This window comes from Poecilia reticulata, linkage group LG4, assembly GCF_000633615.1.
Source record: "Poecilia reticulata strain Guanapo linkage group LG4, Guppy_female_1.0+MT, whole genome shotgun sequence".
Lineage (NCBI taxonomy): Eukaryota > Metazoa > Chordata > Actinopteri > Cyprinodontiformes > Poeciliidae > Poecilia > Poecilia reticulata.
Window position 1 is genome coordinate 17,975,481 of NC_024334.1, and position 14,503 is coordinate 17,989,983.

The following is a 14,503-nucleotide window of genomic DNA, read 5'->3' on the forward strand; positions in this document are numbered from 1 at the left end:
ATATATTACAGTTATGAACTGTAACAACTAGATCCTGAGGTTGAATCTGATGTAACATCTTAACATTGCACCAACTGCCTTATGTGGGATTAGGGGCAGTAATTTATCTTATCATTTATTGTGATAAATTTCTCATAAGAATTTTATCATTGTCATGATAAATTCCAATCAGTGATGTTTATAACACCCCAGAACTTTCCTTATTGTTGGGATTGATAGTTTTACTATTTTCTCCACTGCTTGTTCAATAAAAGCATCAATAAATACACAAACAGAGTTATTGTGTGCGGTTTATAGATACAAATCACACTAAATGAGACCGGTCCTAAAGCAATGCATTGCAAATGAGAATGGTAATCAAGAGCAGCATTTGTTTATGGGGCCACAAATAATGTGATAAAACCTAAGTCCATGTGATGTCTAAAGCTGATAGGCTGACGGACAGTTTGAATGTTTCCAACTAGTAGAAAGTGTTTCCCATTGTGGATGTGTGTGACCTTTAAATAGTTTATAATGCATTGTATTATTTCTTACTACACACACACATTTAGTTTAGTACATAGAACTTTTTTTTTTTAATAAACATGTCTACAGGTGCGGTCCAATAATCTCCATTTATTAAAAACAGAAATGTTTAGAAAACAATAGCAGTACAGTAAGGTGCAAAGTAAATTATACTTGTTTCATTTCAATATAGTGGTCGGCGTCCTGTCTGATGCTACAGAGTGACGTAAAGACTCCCTCCCGGTCGAGGATGTTCCAGTCAGAGAGAATACCGACAACACAGCAAACGGGGTGACAAGAATGGATCGGACCAAAAGACAAACCCGATTAAGACCTTCTGTTTCAAGTTTTGCGTTCTTCTCCTTCCCATTTCTCAAAAGATTCTTTAGTTTTTATACGGGTGATTAGAAATAAATACAATTTACAGAGTGCTTGTAGAAACTGAAATTTCCACTTAAACAGATCCCCATGCTGCCTGCACAGGTAACCTTAAAGCAAAAATGCGTCGTTAAGCAAAAGCAAATGTAGGAAAACGAGAACATAAACTGCATGTTGATGGGCGAAGCCGCTACTGCTGGTGCCCAAAAATGACATCAGAGCCACGAGGCCGACCAAAGCTGCTCGGTTTGGATGAGTACAACCAAAAACACCAAACTGGTCTGGAAGCATAACCAGTCAGTTAATATTTCATTCCTATTTGAAGCGAAACATTTCCTATGCGAGTCAAGGAGGTGAACAAAGAGAATTGCATAATAAACTGAATGAGGGCGAGTTTCTCCAGCTTTCGTCGACTACAATCACCGAACCTCCTGGAGTGATCCTAGCGTAGTTTTTGGGTGGGGCTGCTTGAGCTACAAACTGCTTAGAGACGAAAGCTAAAGAGGATAAATGAGAATAAATTGGCCCACAGAAATACTCAAAGGCAAACTGTTTACTGTAGGAACAAGGGATGTTTCAAACCTCCAGTTTCCTGTATTCTCTCCATCAGGATGTGCTTTCATAATGACATTTCTTTTTCGACAGAGCAGTTCACACAATATATACATTAGATATTTATAAACACCTTCAAATAACTTCTGTTTAAGGCTACCTGATGGAAAAGGAGAAATGTCATCAGAAAAAGAAAAAAAAAGAAGCAGGAATCATCGGCCAGCGTCGCCAAAATGCAGCTTAGCTGACACATACTAAAAATGATGAATAATAAATTTACCGAGTATGTAAAGAAAGATCACAAGAAAACTAAGACAAGTCAAAAGGTCAGTTATGCATGGGGTTTATAGATTTGCCACTGGGTGGCCAGTATGCTACGTTAAGGCCAGAGCAACATCAAAGCCAAACTGCACTGTAAAAGGAAGAACACACGACATAACCGATTTTTCTTAAATTAGTCACAGGAAAGTGGTTGGATGACTGCAGAGCACCTAAGTTATTAGGACACGGGCAGCACTGACCCGCAGGCCTGCTGTTGGAGGAGCGTCCCAAAACGTCCCAGGAACGGGAGACACGGGAGGGGGGGGCGTCGCACTCAAACACTGCACTGTCCAGGAGGGAGGACGCCCAGGAAAGGGGGAGGAGACGAGTCTTCTCACAGTTTGTGTCACCTGCTGCTGTGACCGCAGCCTCCCCCCTGACACCGCCGCCGCCTCCGCTTACGAGCTCTCCAGAGCGTCTAATACTTTCATGATCTGCTGCTTGATGACTTTAGTGGCGTCGCCTGCATTTGGTATCAAATATCTGGAGAGGAAGAATGAAAATATTTGATAAGCTTCATGAAAACATGAAAAAAACCCAAATTATTTTATCTGATAGGAGTGATTAAAAGTTTTCCAAATATGCTTTCTCAATTTTGAATTGTATCAAATTTTCTGTTTTTGAAAGTTTTTGGAAATCTTAATTTTTTTTTTTTTTTTTCCACTCCTGTTTTTCTCAGTTCAGAGTGATGTCAGCACTCCCAGGGCCGTCATCTTTTTTGACGAGCGTGTTTTACAGCTTCTATTTATTTGGACTTTGAATTCAGGTCAACTCAACTCACATACAGGATGATTGGAATAAAAATAAAAAATAAATTTTTTTCAAAATATTTTTTGTCGATTTTATAATTTCTAAAAAAAAAAAAAAAAGAAGAAAGGAATGGATGTTTTTTTTTTTGGTTAAAGTCAGAAATTTTTTATAAATTTCAGACTTGACCCACAAATTTCAATGCATTTCATTGGACGTTTGTCCAACAGACCTAACAAACAAATATTAAAGCAGAAGAAAGGTGAGAGTTTTAAACGTAAAGAAATAAAAATATCTGAAAACTGGGCCTTAAATTTGTATTCAACCCAATTTATGCAATAATATCCCGCAATAATATTAATAGGGCTGAAACTAACAATTATTATAGTAATTGATTAATATATATCATTTATTTGCACAATTGGATAAAAAAAATTGGCACAATTTGATGAGTACTTTTATTTAAATCTAAGATTTTTTATGTTCCTAGTGTGTTTGTCTGTCAGCAATTTGTCTTTTTGAGTCTCTATGCTCTAGTTAATGATTAATCAATAACTAAATTAGCTGACGATTATTTCAACAACCAATTCATTATGATTAATTGATTTAGACCTACAAAAAGGATCTCAGGCATTCAACATTTCAAAACTGAATGAACTGCAGAGACTGACTGCAGACAGAATCTCGCACATCATCAACAACCTCAGTTGAGCAATTTACACAAGGAAAGACACTGTTAAAAGGAGGACATAAGAACTTCTTTTTGTGTGTGTTCATAATGCAACTTTTATCTTGTCGTCTCAGTAAGCTGTGAAAATTTAAAATCAAAACGAGATGATCACCTCTCAACTGCAGATATTTCCACTCCAGCTGAATTGTTGGTCCCGAATTTGAAGGTGATAAGTTCTGGGTGCTTCTTTTTGGATGTGATCTTCACCACGGAGCTCAGCGCCTGTCTGGACTGGATGTAAGCAAATCCTTTCCTGGAGGCAATCTCCCTGAGGCAGTACATGTGGGTCGCCGTGATCAACAAGTGACTGGAAGACACACAAAAACACACAGAGTCAGAGTTCAAGAAGCACGTTTTCTCATTTCCTTGTTTTGTTTTTTTTTATTCCGATGTGTTCGATGTCTTTTATGAGCCCCCCCCAAAAAAAAGACTAATTCACCTGGGAAACATGTGACCTGTTTCTTTAACTTCATTACAGGGAATGTGGTGTTTAATGTCGGGCTTGTTGATCCACGTCTGAATGTTCACAATCTCCTTTCGGTCGTCGTCTGACATCGAGGAGCTGTCGATCTCATCTGGAAGGAAAAACACGTGATGCTCATTTCAGCTGAATTCACTTAAAATGTTTATTTTTTTTAAAACGCATATACAAAATGTACTGAAGAACACATTTATTTGATAACTTATTAGAGCACATTTAAATACATAATTTGGTTAAATGTATAAAAACAACTCATTTGATCAGTCAGTGCAATTAGGAGAATAACAGCAAAATGAATACTAAACTGACAAGAACAACAGGTTCACTATGTTGATCAAATCTAGAATTTTTGTCCAATATCAGAACCGATACAGATATCAATATCGGGTCCAGCCTTTACCTGTGTCGTACTCCTCTTCGTCGCCAATGCTAAAGACCGGCTTCACGCCCCGGTACGGTTTCCCAACACGGTCGCTGCTGCTCACGTGTCTGTTTGCAGAAGGAAACAAAGCGGTGCAACGTTGTGACATTACCCCAAAATTTAAAAAAACGACAACAAAAAAGCAAACATATCAAACGGCTGTGAAAGAGACGCTTTCAGAAACAGAAGACGTCCAAGTTTGCACACAAAAAGCGATGACATGGAGACTCTCAGACTGCTGGGAAAAAAGGTTATACGCTGGTGGACATAAGAAGAAGTTAAGCGAGAGCCTTGCAGCTTAGTTCTACTTTACAGATTGGCATGATATTCAGGGCTACCGACCAACGAATCACAGCGTCGCTTTTGTCTCCAAAATTCTGCGCAGCCCTGACTATCATGCAAGAAGACACTGAAATGGAAAAACGGACTGTCAGGCACATCGCAGCATGGACTAATTTAACTAATTATATTAAAGAAATGGAAACTAGATGTGTTTCATGCATTTATTTCTGAAAAATAATCGCTCACAGGTCATGAAAAGTTTAAATTCTGTTTCCTCAGGATTTGAAAGTCACACAAGTCCAATAAAAAAGGAGCTTCGATAGAGAAATGAGGAAGACTGCTGACTCGACAGTTGTTCAGCAGACAGTCACAGACTTCCTCCATAAGGAGGGTAAGCCACAAAGCATTCCTCGATACTGATGAGAAAGTACTAGTTCCACTGACAGATTACTCCATTTATAACGTGGAGGGAAAAAAATCTTGTTATAAGTGAAATAATCTGCCAGTGAAATATTACAATATTAATGAATCAATGGCTTAAAACAAGCTTGTATCTCACTGAAAAGTTACTAGTTTTGTCTTATTTCAAGTGCACTAATATATATGCCAGGCCACACTGATGAGGAAATTCATGCAAAAGGAGCCCCAACCAAGCACTGAGTGGATATTCTGCACAGCACATGGGGACAACAGAAATAAATGCTTGAACTACATCGTTTCTGAACTGAACTGCTGAGATAAACTGCAAGCATATTGAGATGCGCCTGCAAAACAGCGAAGCTGACCCTGAAATGCCTTAAGATTCAGTAAGGATGACTGGAGACTTTGTTAAAGGCTGCAGCTTCTGTAAATGTCGTTAGTGAAAGCATGAAAAACAGACCTTAAAATAAAAACCACGTTAAACAGAGCCTGCCCTCGCTGCATGGGGAATGTGTCGTTATGAGTGAGTGAGCAGAGTAAGGCAGAGATGTTGGTTGCTAAGGCATGCTTTAATGCATCTCGGAGGGGGGACAAGTGCGCCTCTATAGCCAGTGGGCATGCTGGTGACAGACAATTGGATGTTTGGAGCTCTTACCGATCTGGAATCACCTTCTCAGGCCAAGGCAGATTGAAAGATATTCTAGTGTAGAATAAGGCACAGGGACTTTAACAAAACTGGCACATTAAACAACTTTCATCAAACAATCGTGTGTTCAGTGTTCAGATGTACCGCACCCCAACAACCAGAGCTGTTAGAGTGTGTTAGGAGTTAATGGAGAAGAGGCGTTTGGACAAACAAACCGGGCTCCTACCTGTCTACAGGCGTGGATGTGTTCTCGATGAAGCTGATCATCTTCTCCTTCACGTTAACAGACTTGGACTTGAGAGCGAAAGTCATTTTGTTGACCAGAGACTTCACGCCTTTGCCGTCTCCAGGGCTGCTCAAAGACTCTCCCTGTGTTGTTGGAAGAATGAAATAAAAAAAAACAAGAAAAAGAAAAAAAACAAATCGACAGACCTTCAACAAAAATGCAAAAAATAAATAAAATTAAATTATTATAGGTCAGTGAATTGAAAAAGTATTCATATCACTTTGACTGTCTCACTTTGTCAAGCCACAGTCTAATTTATTGGGATTTTATGTGACAGAACAAACCAAAAGTGGTTTATCATTCATAAGCTGAAGGAAAAAAACTTTATGTTGTCTTTAAAAAAAATTAAAACATAAAACAAAAAAAAATCAGTAAAGTGTGCAATGTATATATGTCTTTTTAAAGGGACTGCATTCAAGTCCCTAAAAAAAAAAGTTATGTTTTAGCATAACTTTCTTTCAACACTTCCTTTCTTCATACTTCTCATCCATTTTTAGGGGCATTAAATAATAAAAAAAACACAGACAAAGAGTTGAAATAAAAAAAACAACTTAAAAACCATTTATCCTTTTCCTCCCACTTCAATATGCTTTGTACATTACAATAAAATCCCATTAAAAGACGCAGAGGTTTGTTCAAAGGGTGTGAATACTTTTGCAAGGCACCGTAAAGACGTTTGTGAGAAACTGTTTCCTTCCTTCTCCTCCACCTACATCCACAGAGCTGAGGCTGCTGTGAGATCCAGATGTGCTGACTATCCAGTTCATGTATGAAGAGTCGAGGCCTTCGACGTTCATGTCCACCAGGTGCTTCTGGAGGGCTGAAACGGCACAAAATGTTAGTTTTATGCTGGGAAGCTTTCACGGCAGCATATTTAGGAAACACTACTGAAAGCACAGCATTTTTTTGCAGCCTTTATGCCACTGTAAAATACAACCGTAAAAAATGTTTTGAAAACTGCATGTGCATGACTTTAACCTACTTACCCATAAAGCCTCCCTTAGCAATGCTCACATATTCTTTGTTTTTCTGTAATATGGAAACAAAAAAAATGCAGAACTGAGGTTGCAAATCAGGAAGACAATGAAACATGTTCCTGTTTCCTGTGAACTAGAGTTTAGATCGGGTCTAAAAAGAAAAAAAAAAGAAAAAAAGAAAATCCAGCCCAAACCCATAGGCATTGCGCCAGAGCTGACCCAAGCCTCCGAGTGGAGGAGTCATGAGGGAAGGCCGCTCTGTGAGGCGGAAGCTCTCAAGACGAGCTTCATCGTCAAAGGTCAGCACTATGTCCCCCAAAGCGTTTGCACAGCTGAATGGTTGCCAAGGGAAATTAAAGGATTTCTCAAACATGCATGAAATTTTTTTTAAAAAATCAAGACAACACTCCATGTGTGTTTGATGAGGGAAAAACATAGTATAATATGAAGCACAAAAAAGTTGATTTTACATAACCCTGCCCCTTTAACGTCTTGTTGTGAGAGCAGGGTGAGTGAAGTGCAAATCATCCGGGATGTGTAGAGTAGAGGCATCTTGTAATTTGTTGTGCTTGTTGCAGTCTGATTAACTTCTGCCCCCTACTTAACTTTATTTCCTCTGCAGGTTAAACTATCTGCTCCTCTATTAACATCATAATATGTGGAGTAACACAACGTTAAATTGTGCATTCTCTTGTGGTTTTCTCTGTGCTGTATGTTTTGCAGGTTTATTAAATGCGCCACAGAAGCCCGACCCAACCCAGACGGTAACCAGATAATTGTGGCCCAGTAGGGCTCGGGTCATAAATCTAAACTCTACTGTGAACAGAATGAAATCTGAATGCGTTTTTTAAAAATGGGCCATGCTCTTCACCTGTAGGAAATGGGCCAGCACCATGTTCATGTACATGTCCTCCTCCTCTCTCCCGCTGCCCATGAAGCACAGGTGCTCTCCGCTGGCGATGGAGCCCGACTCTAAAGACTGCTTCTGAGCCTCCAACAGGGACTTCACAGACAGTGCAAACTCAGAGGGGTTCTGGAGCATCTGCAGGAAGAAAAGTTCAAATGTTTCAGGAAGAAAGAACAAAAGCATCCGCATGCAATGGGCAACACCGTCAGCGTCTCTCACCAGGTCAGAGTCCAGATGGAAGGCTGTGGACAGGTGTCCAGCGTTGTACTGCTCTGCAGGCCGACAGTCCACCACAAAGAAGCGCACCCCGTCCTAAAACACCAAACGCATCTTTATCGGACTGTTTAAGAAAAAATAACTGCTTGCTTGGAAATTTTCTGGCTAAATTTAAGCCTGTTGCAATAAGCAATTCATCCATTAATTGACTAATACATTAAAATGAGCTTGATCATTTCCATTCTGATGAAAAATATTTTTGAAGATCAACTGTGTTTACAGAGACATAGTAATCCATCTTTTTTTTTTTTTGATTGTGTGTTTTTCTTTGAGTTTTCCTTTGGTTGTTGTGTTTTATTTAGGAAATGTAAAATATCCTCCAGTTCCAGTGCTAAGTGTTCTTTACTAAATTAAAGTTTATTGGTCTTTGAGAGGGTTAACTTGCATTATTAATATTGTAATTATCCATATACTACTTGAAAATGGTGTCAAAACATTATCATCGTTTATCCCAATAAGTACTGGACAATTTATCGTCCAGTTAAATTCACTATTATGACAGGTCTAGCTGAAATCATGTGTGTGTGTGTGTGTGTGTGTGTGTGTGTGTGTGTGTGTGTGTGTGTGTGTGTGCGCGCGCGTGTGTGTGTGTCACTGACCTGCTGAAGCTGGTTGGCCTGCAGGATCTCTGGGACAGACACGGGGAGACACAGAGCCTGACTCAGGTCAGTATCTTCCTCTTTAAGAGCCACCAGGCTGCTACCAAACAGATTCTGATTCATCTAACATGATGAATGATGACAAAGATGGAAAAAACATAAGTTGCTTTAACAAGATGACAAACATACATAAAATGCTTCATTAATCTGCACACAAAGCCTTGCCTTTCTAAGTGACAGCGGGGTTTTGCTCTGGTAATGCTGGGCCAATGAAAACAAATCTTCAATGTCTTCTGCTTCCAGCAGAGAAGGAGACGTCTCCAACATTTCTGGAACAAAGACATTCTCCATTGAGTGTATTTTACAAGAAAAAACTGGCTAGATAGTGAACAAATCTAAACATGCACTGCAAAAACAAATCTTACCAAGTATTTTTGGTCTAGTTTATCGTGCAAATATCTTGGTGCATTTGAAATAAGACAAACCTAATTTACAGTTAATTTTTAAGCAACAAATTGGGAATTTTTTAAGTCTATAATTCCTTAGTGTTGATTTTATTTCAACTGGGTGATTATTTCACTTATAACAACCAGTACTTAAAAAAATAATAATAATGAATTAGTGCCTTAAAACAAAGTCCTCTATTTTGCTAAAAAGTTACTTGTAAGTTAGTTTTGTCCAGGGGTGAAAGTAGGTGGGTATGGTCGGGTACTGCGTACCCCTAAAAGATTTAGCTGGGGTATGCAGTACCTGTAAGAGAGGGGAGCGGTCGTCTGCTGTAAAGAATCAATGAGTTCACTAATCATCCGTGACTGATAAGTTTTTCAAGAACAATCTAAAACAAGGTTTTGTTGGCTCTGGTGGCCTTTATTTGAAAGTAGTCTGACAGGAAACAAGGTAATAATAGAAGGGGAAGACATGCGGCAAATGTCGCCAGGCCGGGAATTAAACCTGTGACCACCGCCATGAGGACTAAGGCCTCAATACGTGGGTTGTGCCAAGCCCCTGCACCACCACAGCACCCCAGAAATATCCCAACTTTAGAAGATGTGCTTTTAACTTAACAGAGCTCTGTGGTAACTCAGTCTGAGAGTCAGGGTGAGGAGGCGCCAGACATGGAAAACTAGGATGCACTCCATGCCATGATGTTCAGAATTTAGGTCTCATGGCATAAATGGAAACATTTGTAGCAAAATGTTTCCATGTTTCCATTTTGTAGCAAAATGTTTCCATTTTGCTACAAAATGGAAACATGGAAATATTTTGTAGCAATTCAAAAGCTAACCAGCTTTTATCGCTTCGTAAAAAAATTCATCAGCACAGAAACTCCAAAGCACACAAAGAAGCTTTGGAGTTGAAATAAATAAACCTACTTTCACCCCTGGTTTTGTCCTATTCTGATATGTTTGACACTAGAAACTAGACCAGAAATATTAGATGTTGTGTTTTTGCAGTGTAAGGTAAAACAAACTGACTGATGACGTCCTCTTTGCTCTCTGCTTCTTCTGCAAGAACGGTTTCTCTGAGGGTGAATAAACATAATCAGAACAAAAACAACCGGTGTCGACGATCCCACGACTCCCGATAACGGATACGCACTTGGCATTGACGAGGATGATTAGCATGAGGAAGAAGATGAGGAAAGGATCTGCCTGCTGGAGGTATGAGTCCCACAGGGCCTGAGTAACTTCGGGCCTGCAGTGACTGGAAAACAAACTCCCCAGCTGAAAAAAGAAAAACGCACTTCAGTCACACTTCAGAAAAAGCATCGATTCAACCCGACTGTCAGAATGTCCTGACTTACCCAGTTGATTGCGTAGGAGTCGGGTGTGATTTTTTTGGTGTCTAGGAAGGAGCACAGCTCCGGCTCATGGTACTGCAGCAACAGTCTGTAAAGGTGGAAGGGTCGTCCTTTCGGGATGCACTCCCTGAAACGAAAGCGCCCGGCTGATGTTAAAACCCGCCGGCAAGTGAGGATGTGAAGACGGGGTGATGGCAGGGAAGCTCTACCTGGGGATGTATTTGTTCATAATGGCGTAGAAACAGTTGTAGAGGTCGCTGCGGGGCAACTTCAGTCCCAGCAGCGGTTTGAGCAGGTGAGGCAAGCTGAGCTCAGAGGTGAAGGTGATGTTGCGAGACTTGCAGTAGAATGTGATAACCGACTCCACGTCGGACACCATCTCGCTCCCCTCCTCCTCTGAAACTCCCAGCTGGTCTGAACATGGCGGGGAAGGAGGGCGGTCACTCATAAGCCTGGTTAACATCTTCACCGACAAGTTGTCTTACAGTCGAAAACAACGTCCCAGGAGAACAATCTCTGTCTGGTTTTATTTTGATCCGTTTTTAGAAGAGATTCTATTCTGAACCTCGCCAGATTCGGCGGATGTCAGGATGTGAGACTCACGGAAGAAATTTAATTCTATGAACTCAGAATAAAACAGCAGCCAGGTGACTCCTCAGCTCGTGCTCTAAGATAATAATCTCGTGTTCAGCAGATAATGACACATCGTTCAAGAACAGCCTTCAGACGTCTTGCGTTAAACAGAAAATTTTAGCAGCGCACCGATCCAATACCAATATCTGTATCTGTATCGGTGAGGACATTGAATAAAAAAATCTAGACTGGGCATTGGTAACAACGTAACCAATCCATGAGGACAGATCTATTCAGTCCAATTCTATGTTTTGTGCTCTGATCGACTTCATCCTTTCTTATTGAACTTTATATTTAGAGCGCCTAGTTGCACTTTCTGAACCATTTGAAAGAAGGTTTGTTGCCGTTTTTGTGTGGTTCATGAAGGTAGTGAAACTATTTCTGTGAGTTTATTTAGGATTTATTTTACATTGGCTGTTCTACTGCTGGCTGCACTGGCGTAGCAAATTAATGTTGTCTTTACATATTTGACCAAGCTTGTCATTAAAGTGTGCTGTGCTGGTGCAGAGTTATGAAATACATTTGCAATTCACTATATTTATGTCCGTGTTTAAAAAAACAAAGCATTTTAAGTCAGTTCAGTCGTTTTTCAGTATCAAGTCAGTATCGGCCGATAACTCGTATCAGTACCAGTATTGGAAGTGAAAAAAGTAGATCGCTGCGTCCATTGAAACATTTGTTTTTATATTCCATTTAAAAGTCTAAATAACAATATTTTTGCATTTTAGACTTGTTTTTTCTGCATTTGTCATATTAATCTGAATATGATCAGAACCCAGAATGTTGTAAATGTTTATCTGCAGAGAAGTTTCTTGTTGTCTTTGTTGTTTTGTTTTTTTTTTACTTATAGATAAGGATTGTTGCGATGTTCATGTGAATTGACTCACCAATCAGCTGCTGACTGCGGTTGTGAATGAGCGTCTGTTCTGGTAAATCAAGCACACCGTCCCACGGGGACAGGCTGTCTCCTTTTCCGGAGACGTTCAGAGCAATCTGTTGACACAAAGCAGATTAAATGTGAAGAAATCAGCCAATCAGCTGAATGTAGCACGAAGCAAAGACAGAAACAAATTTCATCTAAGTTCTTGATATTTTATCTTGTATTCTTCAAATTAAACTTTTGAAATTTCCTCCAAAAATGTTCTGAATTTTCTCAGTTGTTGATGCTTCTCTGCAAAATTATAACCAGCACTCCGTTTACAGACAATTATGATATTTATATCAAACACTACTGGACTTCTGTGGATAATCCTACAGATATCTCAAACAAGTTCTGCAGAACCATGTCGATTAAATGGCTATTGGTGAAACAAAGAAGCAAGCAGTTATGAAAGGGTTCCAAGCCACTGAGAGCCGTCTTTCACGGTGCATAAATGAAGGCCAATAGTTACCTCTCTGCTTTACTATAAAGATTGTAGGGACCAGACCGTTCAATGTAATAAATAATACCCATGTTTTAGAATGCATTTTAGCTTTAATCGAAAGTTTAAGGTTTATTTAACATGATTGAGTTTTCTTTTCTTTGACTTATTAAATAGTACACAAAACTTTCAAAAGGTTAAACTGAAACTACTTGTCTTTCAGTAATTACTTGCATACCTAACACAATAATAAATATGTTAGGAATGCTGTTTTAAAAACAACAGACTGGAGGTGTGTCAGAAAGAGGCGTATAAGTGACATCAATTGAACATGAAATGCTCGTCTGTGGCCTAGAAAGGGGCGATATAGATTTAAAATGTTGTGCGCAAGAACTCCTTGTTGTCTATTTTGCAGTGACTGCAGGATTTTACATCACTGAGCAGATTTGTGGACATGGCAGTAAAAACTCATATGAAAAAGACATATGGTTTTGTGTGCCCTGGTAAATGTGAAAAATCTGTATAAATCACAAAAATATTTGGCGATGTAATGATTTAGGTGTATGGATACAGCGGTAAGAGTCAGAATCGTACTTACTCTAACCCCCCTTTGGTCTTAATACTGTATTATTTTAAGGCAATACTTTTGAAGTACAGCACATGAGGCATCTTAGACATAAAAGACGGACTCTTTACCTTCCACATTTTGGCTCTGTGTTCAACTGAATGCTCTTGGATTTGCATGATGCCCCTCTCCATCTCACTGTCTGACCCACCAGAGTCCAGAGCCTCAGCTAAATCCTGGTCCCTGGACACACAGTTTAAAAAAACAACAAAAAACAACAAGAACAATAAGATGGATTATATAAAACCCTTGTGAAGTTCTTCTATAGCTAAAAACAAACTTAGGATATTCTTACAGAATCCAGTCCTAAACACTTGTACATTGCTAGCATCAAGTGTGGGAAGAGTCAAAGTTTTTCCTCTTTATAACCTCAGTAAAGTGTTATTCTTCTATGGTAGCTATTGCTTTTTAATTTCTGAGCTGAAAGTGAATCAAATGCTGATAGTAGACAGTTTTAGTAATTGATCAATACAAAAACAAGACTATTTACACCTGTGTATGACAGTTGTTAGGAAATCTTCAATAGCAGTCTATATAGGGTAATTTACAGTAAAATAATTTAACAGAAGTTGTTCTGATGGCAAAGTACTTTATGAGTCAACCACTACTTCATAACATGGATTTAAAAAAAATCTTTACATTGTGGTGATAGTATTACACCATGTAGTTTAAACATTTCAAATGAGAATAAAGATAGTGAGGTTGTAAATATTGGATTTAAGGAAATGGGGCTTATTACTAGCATGCTGGCTAACAAGTACATGCACTGAACCATATCTGTGACAGACCTAAAATGATTTTAACATGAACCGCAGACAGTTTTTTTCTAAAGAAACACTTCATTTTTGTGCTAAATTTTTCAATCTTTGCTGTTCTGGTAAGAAACTTGGCTAATTGTTATTATATTAGCAGGCTAGCTGCGGCCACTGAACTGGATTCAGATTTACCATTTACCGTCGGGTGAGCGGCGACACAAAATCATTTTTAATTATTTTACAGTGGAAACTAAACAAATGAAGCCCTCACCGCTTCCTGGCGACCGACAAATATTCGCCAAACATCTAAACAACAAATCGACTCACCAGCTGCCCTGAGCTTCCTCCACGGTATCCGCCATTGTTCTGTTGACAGAGACACGTCACGTCTCGTCACCACGGCAGACGTCACGCACAGCTGTCGCTAATGAGCAGCTGAGATTACCCGGAGAGCTCAGTGAGTTCAACAGAAACTTGAGTAAAAACCGGATACTCACATTAACAACAACTTTAACGCCATAGCGGCAAAAGGAACTTGATTATCTCTGTTGTTTTTGGATACAATATACACCTCTTTTTTTTTCTTTGGTTTGCTATAACGGGACAAGCGCAGCAGTACTGAATGATTTGAGGGATTGTTCGAGATATGGCCCGTGGCCCATTTGTGGCCGTGGGGCTGATTTTGTGAGGCCCAGGCTGCAATTCTAAACCAGCAAATAAGGGAACCCTTGAAATTCAAAGGTAATACTGCAAATCAAAGGTACTGTAAGACGCCCCCGCCCCGACACAGATACAGATGGA

The 14,503-nt window shown here is 39.5% G+C and overlaps 1 protein-coding gene across 2 annotated transcripts; it reads right to left on the reverse strand.

The window, feature by feature from the left end:
* Positions 1 to 595: 595 nt before the first annotated feature.
* Positions 596 to 14,133, reverse strand: tbc1d23 (TBC1 domain family, member 23). 2 transcript variants are annotated; one of them, XM_008407603.1, is made up of 19 exons: positions 14,030 to 14,133; positions 13,019 to 13,130; positions 11,849 to 11,954; positions 10,538 to 10,742; positions 10,332 to 10,455; positions 10,127 to 10,251; positions 10,003 to 10,049; positions 8,753 to 8,856; positions 8,528 to 8,650; positions 7,872 to 7,964; positions 7,617 to 7,787; positions 6,755 to 6,797; positions 6,482 to 6,588; positions 5,709 to 5,851; positions 5,492 to 5,536; positions 4,114 to 4,202; positions 3,672 to 3,807; positions 3,345 to 3,539; positions 596 to 2,238 (listed from the first exon to the last, which is right to left on the reverse strand). In XM_008407603.1, exons 1-19 carry the CDS (start codon positions 14,062 to 14,064, stop codon positions 2,154 to 2,156), a joined length of 2,088 nt encoding a protein of 695 aa, XP_008405825.1. In that variant the 5' UTR covers positions 14,065 to 14,133; the 3' UTR covers positions 596 to 2,153. The 2 variants fall into 2 exon arrangements, with proteins under 2 accessions (XP_008405825.1, XP_008405826.1); XM_008407604.1 differs by lacking the exon at positions 5,492 to 5,536.
* Between the last annotated feature and the right edge of the window lie 370 nt (positions 14,134 to 14,503).